The 16,076-nt window shown below is 38.9% G+C and overlaps 1 protein-coding gene across 3 annotated transcripts; it reads right to left on the bottom strand.

Moving 5' to 3' along the window:
* Positions 1 to 373: 373 nt before the first annotated feature.
* Positions 374 to 15,741, bottom strand: LOC145581614 (putative DNA primase large subunit). Of its 3 annotated transcripts, none has more exons than XM_081638628.1 (20): positions 15,499 to 15,741; positions 15,293 to 15,354; positions 15,035 to 15,138; positions 14,789 to 14,870; positions 14,636 to 14,695; positions 14,457 to 14,514; positions 14,239 to 14,258; positions 13,874 to 13,957; positions 13,719 to 13,783; positions 12,727 to 12,775; positions 12,606 to 12,653; positions 12,437 to 12,526; positions 12,242 to 12,301; positions 11,486 to 11,545; positions 11,279 to 11,353; positions 11,103 to 11,188; positions 10,614 to 10,707; positions 10,413 to 10,520; positions 9,440 to 9,517; positions 374 to 729 (listed from the first exon to the last, which is right to left on the bottom strand). In XM_081638628.1, the coding sequence occupies exons 1-19, from the start codon at positions 15,635 to 15,637 to the stop codon at positions 9,500 to 9,502; spliced, it is 1,362 nt and encodes a 453-aa protein (XP_081494754.1). In that variant the 5' UTR covers positions 15,638 to 15,741; the 3' UTR covers positions 374 to 729; positions 9,440 to 9,499. The 3 variants fall into 3 exon arrangements, with proteins under 3 accessions (XP_081494754.1, XP_081494753.1, XP_081494755.1); XM_081638627.1 differs by having other exon boundaries at positions 374 to 712; XM_081638629.1 differs by lacking the exon at positions 374 to 729 and adding an exon at positions 9,012 to 9,263.
* Between the last annotated feature and the right edge of the window lie 335 nt (positions 15,742 to 16,076).

The following is a 16,076-nucleotide window of genomic DNA, read 5'->3' as shown; positions in this document are numbered from 1 at the left end:
ATACTTCCTCCGTTCCAAATTAGATGACACATTTTAACTTTTGATACTATTCAGTAACTTTGCTTTGACTAACATTTGTTTTAAATAATTATCAACTTTTTGCCCGCATGCAATTCATGGTTAAAAAAATGGAACTGAGAAGGCCATATCACATAATGTATTCCACATGAAGTCTAAAAATAAAGGTTCGCAAAGTAATACGAAATACTGAGCTGCAGCAGCTTAAATGCAGGATCATACAGAAAAGGAATTACTTGTATATAAAAACAGCATTAGTTAGACAGAAGCGAATCAACAACTTACATGTTGACGAAGGGACAATGCAGCACAGTTTTGCATCCTTCCGTAGTCGTGTTTGTAGAGCATGGAACTAATTATATAAAAATGAAAAAACAAAGACAAAAATATTCCTCCAGTCTTAGGGGAACTTTCAAATTTCACATAAAACAAATGGAAAAGATGATTATGGACATTAAAGTTAGTATATAATTATAACTGATACTAATATTTTACATCCTAAAGGCACTGATTAAGTGCCGTCATTCTCATTGCCTTTTGCAATATTATAATTCTTCGACAAACTTCATCAAGTACATAACTCAGCGAAGGCATTTCCCTTGCTTTGCACACGTAAACTTACCAATAAAACAAGACAGAAGATGTCGTCAGGACCACGTAGAAAAGCATGATTCCAGCATACCAATATGCTCACCTGAAAAGGCAATTTAACTGTTCAAAGTTAAGAAAACAATAATTAGAATAAAGCTTAATCTATAAAACTAGTACTTTCAATTCAACTATATCATCCACGATTTTATCCATACATTCTTAAATTCTTTCAATAAACTAGTACTTTCAACAGCTCAAAGTTATGAAAGCAGTAAGTAGAATAAAGCTTAATCTGTAAAACTAGTACTTTCAGTTCAACTATATCATCCACGATTCTATCCATACAATCTTTCTAAACCGCCCCACCCCCCCCCCCCCCCCAAAAAAAAACACACACACACCCACCTTTATTCCAACTCAAGTTTTAATATTCGAAAGGCATCAGGGTTTTATAACAATCAGTTCTATAATTTCAGAGAGGTAGTTGAGTAAACACATGGAGCAGAAGGTTTCACGAGGCTGTAAGAAACACAAAGTATACACACCAAAACATGTGATTTGATTTGTTTTATAAGAATTTTGAATGAATAATATTATATATCTGAACCCTGATCCAACCTTAGGTACTGGTAATCATGAGTCACGATTGTAGTATTATAAAACCAAAATAGATTAAACCTTTACCCTCAGTGTGTGTTGAATGCACAAATTCTCCACCATCCAAACAGTGCCCTAAATTAACGCCAAAAGCCACATAATACACGGACATAAGAAAACAAGAGAGGGAAGGAAGAGCAAACAGGCCATACCAAAAACAAGTGAATATAAAGGAATTAGTATCACTTAAAAAGTTTAAAATTCCTGTTTCTATAGAAACAACCTATGGATCAGGACTTCTGAGGAGCCAAAAATAAAGGAACTAATACTAAATATAGGTATTGATCCTCTAGAGCAAAATACGTAAAAAATAAAATAAAAATAAAGCATTGAAAATACTTTTGAAAATTTAATTTAGATCCTAAAACTAAAATTTTTTAAAATCATCGTAATTGACCCTTGAACCATTTCGAGGCTGCCTAATCAGCAGGAAGTCAGGAACATTCACAACAACAGGTCATAGACTTATAAGTGTGAATGAATAACTCGGAATGACTAGACGGCAATGGTTGTGTAGCCGATGATTTACCGGCCTTTTCAGAACCAATTCACGAATCAACTAAAAGCCCCTCCGAGAACCGCTATCTATTGCAAAGCAGGGGCTTTAGCTATGGATTGGGGTAATTCGAAGGCTACACGTGAACGGATTCTTTTGATGTATGTTGCCCTCCTTGGACATCTGAAAAGGTATACTACCTTACGTAGCAAGACGCGAGGCAAGGCTTTTCTGCTCGGGATAGACAACTTTTTACCCTTGGCCCTGCGAAAAGGTTGGTGTCCGAAACCAACTACACCCCTGTGCTCCATTTACTCCTAATAAACATGCTTGGGGAATAGTTCTGTACAAAGCCTATGAATACTTTCCAAGGGCATTGAGAAATTAAAAATAGCCATGAAAAAGACTTAGACAATAAGACATTCTCTCTTTCAATGCAAACGGAGAACAATCTTGATTGAGAGCTAGTAGTTGTATTCTATTTGGAAGTGCTATTATTACTACAGTGCTACCAACGGTAAAGATTTGCCCATCTTGCATGACGCTCCAAAAAACTTTTTCTTTTGCTCACATTAGGCCATAAGATCTACCACATGTTGGACAAAAGGAAGAAAACTAAGGCATTCCTACGGCCCAACCTTGTGACAGATACAATGGCTTTATGAGTACAATGGGCTTGATAATGCCATAGAACATCAGGGATCTGTGATTCTATATCATCAGGAAACACCCAACATGTTCTTATCAAGCTCCGGCAAACATAGAACATCACCTTGTGCCTTGCAAGATTTAATGACAAGGGGGCCTACAATACCTAATTTAACATAAACACCATTGCCCATCTTTATAGGCCTTCTCAGTTCTCACTGATGCATGAAGATTTTGTCATGCGATTACTGCATCTACTATCAACTAACCACGCGTCAATTTTGGAGATCTCCGTAGCACTGTTAGTAAAGTGCACCTAGCTGCTTCCCAAGTGCAACTGTGCAAGCCTGGGCAAAGCATTTTCATTAAAGTGCACTGTGGGCACTAAGAGGCACATTACATCTCATACATGTGCTTTGCACCTAGGCTCTAGCCCCCCTTTTGTCTTACCCCTCACCAAATTCTTGTGGCTTTGAAATACTCCTATGGACTCCTTTACAGACTCTATCTTCTAACACACTCAATATATCAAACATCTCTATGCAAATTAAAAGTCCACGGATCTTAACAGCACTATCAACAGCATACATTCAAATTTTTGGATACCTCTTCGTTAGCTTCTCTATAGACCTTAATCTGGCTTGCTAATTTTGTCACCCAAAATTAGTTGTTTAGCATCTCAATAGGTCCAACTTTCAATTCAAAAGATATTCTCATATTTGGAAGTTTTATGATCTATACACCTAAACCCCAAAGTGTTCCATGCCTGTTGTTGTATTCACAGACAGTATCCATTTGCAAGATTTCCAATGCAGTTTGATCTTATCTTAGATAATCAATTTTAAATACAAACTGACATGGTCAGGCTACCAAGAAGATGTTGCCTCAAGATAAGGTTATCCAGCCCATATTTGACAATTCCTATATTTACCCTTAAAACTTCATTCCTAGATTTCCCTAATATCCATTATCTATACTGGTATCCAGGACTTGACCCTTATTTGTTAAGAATTCTGAGATTAAATTGCCTGGAAGGACAATAATCAGAATAAAAATTTATATATAAATAAATAAAGTAATTCTCTCTTGAGCCCCACCTCATTCACTAGATGGTGATAGAACCATCTGATTTGATTCGTTCTCAATAGCCATGAAATGATCATCTTAGGGTGATCCTTTTGTCGACGGATGTTCCTATTACACTCGTAGTCTCGGAAGGATGAGAACCCACTATGTAGCATCTACGTCGAGAATTCAAGTATACGTCATTAGTCCGATCCTTTGTAGGAACTACCCATAATAACAAACTTGCCAAATAGATATCATAAAGAAAAGAGATTCTGACTTGCTCTTTAAAAAAAAAAAATGTGACTCCACAGATTGAAACAGACGCACTGTAAATTTTACAGTTACCCAAATAGAACAATTTGCAGGTTTTAACTTTTAACCAAGTGACCAACTTAAAATATCCTCAGTTCCTCACTGACATAACAACATGATTGCTAGGATCTTAGCTGAAACAGAGTAATTAAGCAAAGGAAATGCAGAAAAAATAGGGCCAAGTAGCTGATATTTGTATTGAAGATCAGGATAATCTAGCAATACAATCTCTCTTCATTCGAGAGGAAGAGATTCTCTCCAAGTTTGTTCACTCAATAATAATTTTGCATACCCCTTCTACAAGCAAAATTACTTATTAAATACAATTAGCCATAACAAACTAACTGCCTTAGAGAATAACAAACTAGAAAAGGAATTACTAAGCTGCCCTCAATGCTAACAAACTTGTAACAGAAATTCCAGCTCATTCTTCCAGCACATTCAGCCATTAGATGCAGCTGATTTAGTCTTCCTTCGAGCATAGGTAAATTGTATAGCAGGCCTGGACTCAACATTGGGCTGATGCCTTGCAATACCCCCTTCCCAAAGATTCACCTTGTCCTCAAGGTGGAAGTGAGGGAACCTGCAGTCAAGTTCAGTGAAGTCCTCCCAAGTGGCTTCCCAATCGGCAGCCCTTTCCATTGAACCAGGACCTCTGTAGCAGCCTGAGTAGTCCTCACTCCAAGAACTGCTTCTGGCTCTGCATCAAGCACCAAATCAGAAGTGAGTTGCACAGGCAAGGGAGAGGCCTGCTGTCCTGCTCCTATGGCTTGCTTGAGCTGGGAAATGTGGAAAACGGGATGAATGCGAGCTGTAGCAGGGAGTTCAAGCTTGTAAGCCACCTCTCCAATTCGTTGGATCACAGGATAAGGCCCATAATAGCGCGGAGAAAGCTTCTCATTCATTCGTTTAGCCAAGGACTGCTGTCTATATGGTCTGAGCTTCACATAGACCAAATCCCCAATCTGAAAGGAGCCATCCCTTCTGCTCTTATTCTCATACTGCCTCATATAAATCTGAGCCTTGGCTAGATGGAACTTAAGGTCATCTAAGATGGCATCCCTCTCTAACAATTGATCTTCCAGTGAAGAGACATGAGTGCTGCCAGGTGTGAAGCGCAACAAAGTAGGGGGATCCCTCCCATACACAGCCTTGAACGGAGAACACTTGGTGGCACTGTGAAAAGCTGTGTTATAGCAATATTCTGCCCAAGGCAGCCAAGTAGCCCAAGTCTTAGGTTTCCCATTGATAAAGCAACGCAAGTAGGACTCCACACCCTTGTTCACAACCTCAGTTTGGCCATCGGACTCAGGATGATAAGAGGTGCTCCTTTTCAACTGAGTGCCTTGAAGCCTAAATAATTCCGACCAGAAAATACTCAGGAAAACCTTGTCTCGGTCAGAGACAATAGAAGATGGCATGCCATGAAGACGGATGATCTCCTTGGAGAAACTTTGAGCGACGGTTTGAGCAGTGAATGGATGCTTTAAAGGAATGAAATGCCCATACTTGGACAACCTGTCAACCACCACAAGGATTGAGTCCCAACCCAAGGATTTGGGCAATCCTTCAATAAAGTCCATGGAAACGTCCTCCCAAATCTTGTCCGGAATTGGCAAAGGTTGAAGCAACCCGAGAGGAGAGAGAGTAGAGGTTTTATTTTGTTGACAAACATGGCAGCGTCTAACATAATCATAGACATCCTTCCTCATGCCTTCCCAATACCATTCCCCGGCCATTCTCTGATAAGTCTTAAGATCTCCAGCATGTCCACCAACAGGTGAGTCATGAAATTCCTTGAGAAAAAGAGAGATAAGCTCAGAATTTCTCGGAAGCACCACTCTCCCCTTGTACTTCGGGATACCTTTCTCTAATGTGAACCATTTAGGAACAGCCTCCCCATGTTGTAATTGAGAGATCAATTTTTGCAAGACTTGATCCCTGGTAATAAACCCATGAATAACCTCCCAACTCAAACCACAAGTAGTGATGGTGAGAATTGGCGCGATAAAGCATCAGCAACCTTGTTGCAAGGGCCGGGTTTGTAGTGGATTTCAAAAGAGTATCCCAGCAACTTACTCACCCATTTTTTATATGCTTGCCCCACCTCTCTTTGCTCCAACAAAAACTTCAAACTCTTTTGATCGGTTCTTACCACAAATTGTCGTCCTAGAAGATAATGTCTCCATTTCTCGATTGCAAACACGATTGCCATAAGTTCTTTCTCATATATAAGCTTCATCCTAGCTCGCATACCCAAAATTTTGCTGAAGTACGCAATTGGGTGAACACCCTGGAGCAACACAGCACCTAAACCGTGACCTGACGCGTCTGTTTCAACAATAAAAGGCTGGGAGAAGTCAGGCATAGCCAAGATAGGGGCCTGAGTCATGGCTGCCTTCAATGCTTCAAATGACTTAGTGGCCTCTCCTCTCCAACCCCAACAATCTTTGCGAAGCTGATCAGTTAAAGGGCTAGCAATCAAAGCATAGTTCCCCTGAATGAACTTCCTGTAATACCCCGTAAGCCCCAAAAACCCCGAAGCTCCTTAAGACTTTGAGGAACGGGCCATTCCAACATAGCTTGAACCTTAGACGCATCAACCTCTACCCCTTCTGCCGAAATTACATGACCTAGGTAAGCCACCTTAGCCTTCCCAAACTCACACTTTTTAAGGTTAGCATAGAGGTGATGTGTAGTCAAGGTGGACAAAACTTGCTGCAAATGCTCTTGGTGCTCTGTCATAGACTTGCTGTAAACAAGTATATCGTCAAAGAAAACTAAGACGAACTTCCTGAGAAATGGTTTGAACACTTCATTCATTAAGTACTGGAAGGTGGCCGAAGCGTTGGTGAGGCCGAAGGGCATCACCAAAAATTCATAATGGCCCTCGTGGGTTCGAAAAGCGGTCTTATGAACATCCGATTCCTTAACCCGAATCTGGTGATACCCAGATTTAAGATCCAACTTAGAAAACACAGTAGCACCAAACAATTCATCCAACAATTCATCAATTACGGGAATGGGAAATTTATCAGGGATAGTCTCCTTATTCACAGCACGATAGTCAACGCAGAAACGCCATGAACCGTCCCTCTTTTTAACCAAAAGAACAAGGCTAGAAAATGCACTAGTAGAGGGTTGAATTATACCTGCAGCAAGCATATCCTTCACCAATTTCTCGATTTCATCCTTCTGGTATTGCGGGTATCTATAAGGGCGAACAGAGATTGGGTTTGCTCCACTCTTCAGGGTGATAGAATGATCCACCGCCCGTTGAGGGGGTAGCCCGTTGGGCATATGAAACACCTCTTGAAACTGAGTCAGCAGGGTTCGAGAGCTTCTGGAAATTGCGGTTCCTCCTCCCCCGAACTTTCCAAGTAATTAAACTCCAACAATACACCGTGGCCAGCCTTTTGTATAGTCTTCACCATCGCCTTTAGTGTGATGCAAGACCGCCCTAGCTGAGGATCACCCCTCAAGGTGACTGACTCTCCACCCACTTGAAAACGCAATGTCTGAGTTTTCCAATTGGAGAAAATAGTCCCCAATTTTTCTAGCCATTGAACCCCCAAAATGACGTCAGAATTTCCCAAAGGTAGAACTAGGAAATCCTCCCTGACTATGAGTCCTTGCAGCTCCAATAACACCCCAACGCAAACCCCTTCTCCTTGTACAGCTGCCCCTGTTCCCAGACACCAAAGCTTCTAGACTCAGTAATGGGTAACTGTAAATAGTTCGCCCCGCCGTTGAAATGAAATTATGGGTTGCACCAGGGTCCACCATTACAACCTTGCCGCCATTGATTGCACCTTCCAGGCGCATAGTTTTAGGGCTAGTAATACCCATGACCGAGCAAAGGGAAACTCCTGGGTCAACCGCTAGAGGTGGTGAGAGTGGCGGAGGTGTGGGTGTTTCAATTTCAGCAGCCGCGAACTCACCCGACTCACCTTCATCCCCGTCGCTGTCATCCACCGTGAGCAGCACGCTCAGTTCGCGGCGGCGACATCGGCGATTTAAATTCCATTTCTCATCGCAACGGAAGCATAATCCCTGTTCTCTCTTCTGTTGGACCTCCTTCTCCGTCAGCCGCCTTATATCGCCGGTCGCTTTGGAGAATGGGGTGGTGGTGCGATTCTGGGAAAGGTGGGTGTTAGTGTTTAGGTTTGGGTTTGTGTTTTGGTTCGGGTTATTTGGGTAGGTAGTTTGTGGGTTGGATCTGTAGGATGGGTTTGGGGTTCGCCAACTGGGTAAACTGGGATTGGGCCTGATTGGGCCTTATTTTTGGGCTGAGCTTCAATTTTCATCAATCCTCATGGATAGCTCCATTGCTTGATCCAAAGTAACCGGATCTAAGATCCGAACCTCGACCCGTATATCCTCCCTCAATCCATTGATATACTGCCCTTTCGCAATTTCTTCAGGCACTCCATCAATCGGAGCCAATAACTCAATGAATCGGCGACGGTAGTCGGCCACCGAGCCGGTTCGCTGGTGAGCAAGCCACTGCTCGTGGAGTGTGCCCGTGGCGGTGGTGCGGAAGCGACGGAGTATCAATTTCTTCAAGTCTTCCCAAGTGAGTAACGGGTGGCGCCTGTGTTCCCACTGGTACCATAGCAGGGCGTCGCCGTCGAGCGCCACCACCGCAGCCTCCAACTGATCTTCAGCCGATAACCGATAAAAATGGAAAAAACGTTCAACTCAGAGAATCCATCCATCTGGGTTCGTGCCATCAAACAGGGGCAAATCGAGTTTTCTCAACTTCCAATTCGATTGCCCACCATCACCAAACTCCAAACGTGGTTGCGAACCGGCGAAAGGGTTGTCCCATTGATATGGTGGTCCATTTCCCAAGGGAGAGCGGTTGTCCGACCGATTCTTCGCTGCTCCAGCAGCAAACTGAGCACTAAGGTTGGCTTTGAGCGTTGCCAGAGCATCAGTGATCTCCTGGGCCACGCGGCCAGGAACTCCGGCAATCTCCTGCTCCAATAAATCCAAACGCTGCGCATGAGTTAAGCAAGCCATCTTCTTCTCCGGTAAGAATCGAGACTGCTCTGATACCAAATTTGCTAGGATCTTAGCTGAAACAGAGTAATTAAGCAAAGGAAATGCAGAAAAAATAGGGCCAAGTAGCTGATATTTGTATTGAAGATCAGGATAATCTAGCAATACAATCTCTCTTCATTCGAGAGGAAGAGATTCTCTCCAAGTTTGTTCACTCAATAATAATTTTGCATACCCCTTCTACAAGCAAAATTACTTATTAAATACAATTAGCCATAACAAACTAACTGCCTTAGAGAATAACAAACTAGAAAAGGAATTACTAAGCTGCCCTCAATGCTAACAAACTTGTAACAGAAATTCCAGCTCATTCTTCCAGCACATTCAGCCATTAGATGCAGCTGATTTAGTCTTCCTTCGAGCATAGGTAAATTGTATAGCAGGCCTGGACTCAACATTGGGCTGATGCCTTGCAATGATATTGCCATAGGAACAAAAGAAACCTGTAACTTATAAGTATAGTTTCCGTCTACTAGGTTAAAATACTTCCAAAGTAATCTGCATTTTCACAATTTTTAATTTTAAATGTTCATTGGAAACTATTAGACCAAAACCCCACACAACACAATACAGTCATACTCATACCTGAAGACAAAAGCAATAACAAAGGTCCATCTTGAAGCCCAAGCCCTAATATAAGGATCTTCATACAGAAGAATTGTTCTGCATAAAAAGAAATGCAAAATCATCTATAATCAATCATCAATGCTGAAAAAGCAAACGAAGACAGAAATTTTGTTTCCATGGGATCTGAACATACTCAATTATTCAACTGTTTTCCAAAAAGAATTTATAATAAAAAGGGAAAAAAAAAAACAAAAAAGCAACTAACCAACCTTCAAAACCTTAATGATAAAGGTATAAGTGGATTGACTGGATTCAAACCACACCACAAGAAACTTCACTTCAATACGTGAATAAAAGTCACTGTATACATTCTATATTTTGGATGAATATTGAGTCTCAAGCCATGCTATCAGAAGTGAGATGCTAAATTGCTAACATGTAGGTCTTTACTTCTCATCTCTCCCTATTTCTATTTCCTGTTAAGCAATATTGCAATCTTGTACGGATACATTGCACCAAATATTACAAATAGGATTAAACTTCAATGATAGCTAAATATAATTGCCAAGTTCTCACCAAGCTAACTTGACCTAGTAATAAAGGTTTGGCCTCATGAGGTATATTTTGCTGTACACATGTTCTCTAAGCTCTACTTTATCATATGATGAATTTTTCTTTTATTTGCTTTGTTATTATCAACATAGATATGAAACTATTTTGCATATATATTTCACTATTTACATAATTTACCGAACTTCATAAAAATGAAAATTCAGGCATAAAGACTAGCTGAATTTGGGGATTTTAACCCAATATCAGCTATGGCCAGATATGGATCAACATCAGTCATTATTCATGTATGAGATTTGAAATTCCTAGAAATCATTTCTAGGCTTATATCGGAAGCAAATAATATGATAAGGTTTTCAAATTTGCAAAATAAGGTTTTCAAATTTGCAAACTAAAATGATCAGAAAAAATAATGGCATACCTTCGATTGCAAAATCTTCTGGCTTTCACCGAAGTACTGGTTTGGATGGTTGATTCCAGCATCACAGGACGAACCGTGAATAGCTTCAAATGTTAAGGTGCAAGCTATCTGTGCACGCATTACCATTTCCAAATGATTAACAACCCAAGGTGCCTGATGGAATTAACAGTGCACATTTAACCATAATGCACTATCCCTTACCTGGTAGTGTTTGTTTCGGACTTTGTCCATAACATCAGTCATTGCCCGACTATTCACTCCCATTTTACTAAGTGCGGCTCTAAGGTTGTCCTCACTGCCAAAGTAAATAACACATCATATAAAGGATAAATTACATGTTAAAAGCAAAGCCTCTGCCACATGATATGGTAAACAAGTAACCCTACTGTAATTATCACGAACCTTGCATTAATGTTTACAACTGCAAGAAACAAGTCCCTATGGCAGAATACAGACTTTTAAACTAAAGATAGAACATTTCAGATGAATTAAGAAATGGTGAAAACCAGCTTTCACATCTTATAAATTTGATGATCAAAATAATAAAAATTCAAAATAGCTTCCCATAAGTAATGATAAGATTCCCGTGACTAACAGACTAGAAACCTAAGTGATGAGTCTAATCTATACAAAAGGTGACTATTTAGACTCAACTAAGTCAATCAATGTTTTATTACCGAGTGACCTTACCTGAAATGCCGATAAGGACAGCCATGGTGATCTCCAACACCAGGAGTGCTTGAGATGACCTTCTGACAAGAGTAAGGTGTATAATCCTGAAAACACAAAATCCAAGAACTCAATGATGATGAAATTGTAAATGAGAGTCATTCCTCTCTTTAGGAAAAGGTGCATAGATAGCTTACCACTCTCTTGCCTTCTTTTCCATAGCTGTGGCGAATGCTGTAAGCATATTCTTTGTCAAATCTCTCAGCACCAACCTAGCAAAGACAGATCAAACAGCAACAATTATCATACAGATATGCAACCTACTCAAAAATATTCATAGCACAGCAATACTACATCTGCTACCCAAAGTTTCAGGAATCAGTTGTTGATATTGAAGCTATTACCTTCTTGGAGAACTCAGATTTCCAAAAGGCAAGAGCATCATCCAACGGTAATCCTACACCCTGCAGCAAAGAAAATAAATACCGATGTATCTCACCACAATCACATGTATATCAATCAATCAATCAAAGCCTTAATCCCAAAAGTGGGGTCGGCTAACATGAACCAAATTTGATTATTCCGTGTAGTCATCAACATAAATCTTTCTCCTCCATCCCTTACGATCCAAAACTTCATCCTCACGTAAATCCATGCACTTCATATCCTTCCTCACTCCTTCCAACCAAGTCATCTTTGGTCTCCCTCTTCCTCGTTTAATCCCTCCATGGTCCCACTCTTCCACTCTTCGCACCGGTGCACCCTCGGGTCTCCGTCTTACATGTCCAAACCAACGCAGACTCACCACAATCACATGATAAACGGAAAAATTCCAAACAAATTTGTTAATACATTAAGTGGCAAGTAAAAAAAAAAAAAAAAAATGTAACCTTTGTCAACTATAAACAACACTAGTACAAACATAAGTAACCAAAATTAAAACATCCCTCAGTTAGGGAAATCTTAACTCATTTTTTAAGAGCAAGTAAGGATGTTAAATCACCAAAGCACAAGACCTATAGGACAGAATTCTTTATGCAAAAAACTAAAATTAATTTTAGGTGCAGAAAGGGTTCTGAGAGAATGACATTTGATTTCATTATCTTCAACAAGAAAAGGTTGGGAAATTGTAAAAGAGGTTTATTTCAGATAATGCATACCTTGAGAAATAGACCTAATTGCATCCTGCCTCCATACTTAAGGTGATGGTCTTCCCTTAGCTGCCCAAAACACAAGTGAATATTGTCAAACAAGAGAGCAATGTAATATCTGATGAAAATGCAAATACAGGTACAATTAGAGAATAAATTTGTACAATATAAGAAACTAGCTGATTAGACAGTATATTTTTCAACCTTTTCAAATAGGTGGCGCATGCAGAGGGGAAATGAACTATTTGCTACTTGATCAATATCTTTCAGTGATATCTCTGCAAATTCATTTGCCTGCACAGGCAGCAAGACACACTCAAATTTTGTTTTCAAGAAGCTACAGGTGTACAACTTTAGTAAAAAGAGATTATACCTCAGAATAGTCAGGACCAAGGTAGCTTGTGCTGAGAGATTCAACAATCTGCCAAGACCATAAGCACAAAGATCAATAACTGACAAACTCAAGATTCTTAAACACGTGCTCTGCTACTTACCGGAGTCAATCTATTCTTCTCCTTTTCACTGATCATAGAGGTCCATTTTCTGAAGTAAAATCGCAGGAATTAAAGAGCAAAATCAGTGTTGCAACTCTTTTCTTATTGAGATCAGATTCTGAGAAAATACTAAAACTTCCCAAAAAGAATAAGAAAAAAAATAACTAAAAACATGAAGAGAGACAAAACTCATAAAGATGTCTAAGTTTCCAGTCTAGAAAGACAATTTCCTAAATACATAATTGCAGAACAAACACATGCTTTTCATTTCCTAAAATAAATGAGCCTGAAACCTAAGACGCACTAATTGTGGAGTTTTAGATGTACAGATTGTGGCTGGTCTCAATTCCACAAGATCAATCTCTATCCACTCTAAACTTGTAGTGAGTTCACTTTGACTCGTGATGTTCTTGTGGACACAGTATGTATACAACTTTACGAGTCCTAAGTACATGAGTTCAATACAGGAGTGTTGCAGCCCATAATGCCCAAGAAAACGTTAATCACCTATTTACTCACAGGCAGATAGATATGCTTTATTTAATTCTGCTTTACACAATTTTGTGCCAAGGACGCTGCCAGCTAGAAAAATGTCTTGTTCCACTTTAAACATAAATTAAGGGTAGATAGACTTAAACAGTACCAATGGACATTTTTCCCAAGCATGAAGGACATTGTTAAAGGTTCCTTTTAGTTTTTACCATTAAAATTTTCCAATCAATTAGCAGGTAAATGACTTGAAGACTTCCTTGATTGAAATCCAACATTTGGGGTTTCAAGATTAGATCACCAAGTAGGCAAGTAAAACAAGTTACAGCTAAAATTTATGTGCTATATATTATATCAACAAACCATAAAATTCAGACTGAAACAAGAAAAGTATAGCAAGAAAGTTTAATATTTTCCCTCCTAAATCTGGTTATTTTACTACACAGACTAGCTATTAGAACACCGTAAAAGAAGAGTTCAAAGACAAGAATCAACCAACTAACCTATTTGTAAGTATAAGATCTTTTGATAGATTGCTGCGAAATTGTGTGACAACAAGAGAAACAACCTAAAAGACATATGGATCAGCTCAACTATAGTACATGAATTAAGACCATTAAAAACTAATAAATAAACCAGCTAATCACTACTATCTCACCTGATTCATAGCAACATAGGCATGCCCTTTATGAATGTACACTCTGCGTCCAGCCACAAGCTCAGGAACTTCTTCAAATGGTACCTTAATTTAGAATATGTAATTAGCAAAAAAACAAGGGAATGCTACTTAGAACAGAACTTAGTATTATGAACATCAGTCAATTTCTCGTGTTCGACAAGCAACAGAAAAAAGTCAAAAAGACAAATGTAGCACAACCAGGAGAACAATGTTCTGAGCTGTATATCCTTCAACCCATGCCAATAGTATCCATTAGTAGAAAAGGTATTTAGAAATGATTATTTGCTAGGAAAACTTGCTTTTAGGACAAGGAAGAAAATACAATACAAGAGCATTGAGCTTACCTTGTAAAATACAGTATCAGCTGCAAAAAAAATGAAGTAACAACAATAAGATTGCATTAGAGCATAAACATGCAACTATAAAATAGAATCAAATGGAGAAAATAGAATAACATCATCTCATAAAAAACTTTCATAAAACAACCTTTAATACATACGAGTACTTAATAGATTCAATCATTTAAAAGACTTTCAAAAAATCACATCAAAATTGCTCATACCGCTGGTCAAAGGCTGCCCAAGGGATCGTGCAACTTGTGTTAGCTTCTCCTTCACACTCTAGTATTACATTACAGTAAAAATAAAAAAAATCAGCACTAATATCTTACAATAATCACTCACGTATAGTTAAAGCTTACACAACCGATCTCAAAATATGACTAAAATAAACATTAATCACCTCAAATTCTGCATTGCTAACTGCTTTGTAGGGACGATCAAACTCCGCTAATATTGCTTTCTACATACAAATGAATTTGAAATATATTGCTGTGAAGCTGATATTTATTGAATATGTTTAAAGGCTTTAACTACAAAATAGTATTATATATACCTGATCATCGTAGCTCGCAAGCTTATATCGGTAACGAAAGAGAGTTGTTTCCATTGACAAGAACCATTTTCTTAACTCCTCCCTAGAATTAACCAATTGTTTGGAGAAAAATCATTAGCTAAAGCAAAATTACACAACAAATGACAATAATACAAAATTAAACAATAGTAATTAGTAAAAAAAAAAGCCAAATAATAGAGTATATACAAGTATGAAAAATATATTGAGATGTAAAAGAATTATTACGATCTGCAATAAACTAGGCGGAGAACAAAGTGAGAGATTATGTCCTTGTTAATTGTCTCGGAAGCCTGCGGATGTCCCATGTGAGTTTTCAACAAATTCTTCACCTAATTTGTCAAATTAATTAATTAATCAAATCAGCCTGAAATTAAACCTAAAACAGATATAGCAGTAATAATCAAAGGAAATTTAAGAACTATGCAACAAAATTAATAAGAATTCAATTACATTGACCAACTATTTTAATTAACAAATGATTACCAGTTTTTCGATTTCATCAGGCTTTTTTCCGCGAGAAAGTCCGTCGGAAATTCCTTTGAGCACTATCATTTCACCCAACAAAAAAAAAAAAAAAAAAAAAAAACCAATCGATAAAAAGCACATTGTGGAAACCCTAATTTTCCGAAATTATAGTAAAATTGAAGTTCGAAAACGAAGAATCCACAGAAAAATTAGGAGAGAAAAACCTCGGAGACGATCAATGGCGAAGAGTTCGAAATCTTCAAGGCGAACTTCGAGTACAGGAGGAGTGCGGTAGAGAGGGATGGTGGAAACGACGGCGACGTCTTCGGCGGAAGATTTCTTCTGCGATCTCATGATCTCCATGGTTTTCCTTCTCTTTCTCTCTCTAACTTTCTCTCTCTACTGGTGTTTACTGCGGTAGTGTGGTGGAGAAGAAAATGGGAAATGGGAGTTTGGCGCCAAGAGTCGTCTCAAGAGATTGGAAAAGGGTAAAAATAGCGGGAAAGTTTTGGTGTCTGCTTTATAAGGATGAGGGTTAAGGAAAAAACCATGGGACCCGAACCGGATTAGGGTATACTCCCTCCGTGTTTTTTTAAGTGACACACTTTCTTTAAACGGTCTTTTTTTTTAAGTGACACACTTCCTCTTTTAGAAATTCCTTACATTTTAATAATATATCTTCACCCCACTATCTCTTACTTTATTATTTCTCACTCCTTTCATGGTCCCCACTTCCTCTCACATTCTTTTACTTTATCATTTCTCACTCCTCCAACCTACCCCACTAACATCTTATTTTATT

The sequence above is a fragment of the Chenopodium album genome, chromosome 15 (genome assembly GCF_948465745.1).
Source record: "Chenopodium album chromosome 15, dcCheAlbu1.1, whole genome shotgun sequence".
Lineage (NCBI taxonomy): Eukaryota > Viridiplantae > Streptophyta > Magnoliopsida > Caryophyllales > Amaranthaceae > Chenopodium > Chenopodium album.
The sequence above is the reverse complement of the archived record's forward strand: the minus strand, read 5'-3'. Positions and strand labels throughout refer to the sequence as shown.

Bases quoted from the DNA above. Each gene is read 5' to 3' on its own strand.
- LOC145581614 (XM_081638628.1), bottom strand. From the start codon at position 15,637: ATGGAGATCATGAGATCGCAGAAGAAATCTTCCGCCGAAGACGTCGCC. The intron at 14,259-14,456 runs GTATGAGCAATT...TTTTTTTTGCAG, and splicing joins TGGGCAGCCTTTGACCAGCG to CTGATACTGTATTTTACAAG. The intron at 13,784-13,873 runs GTGAGATAGTAG...TATGTCTTTTAG, and splicing joins CCTATGTTGCTATGAATCAG to GTTGTTTCTCTTGTTGTCAC.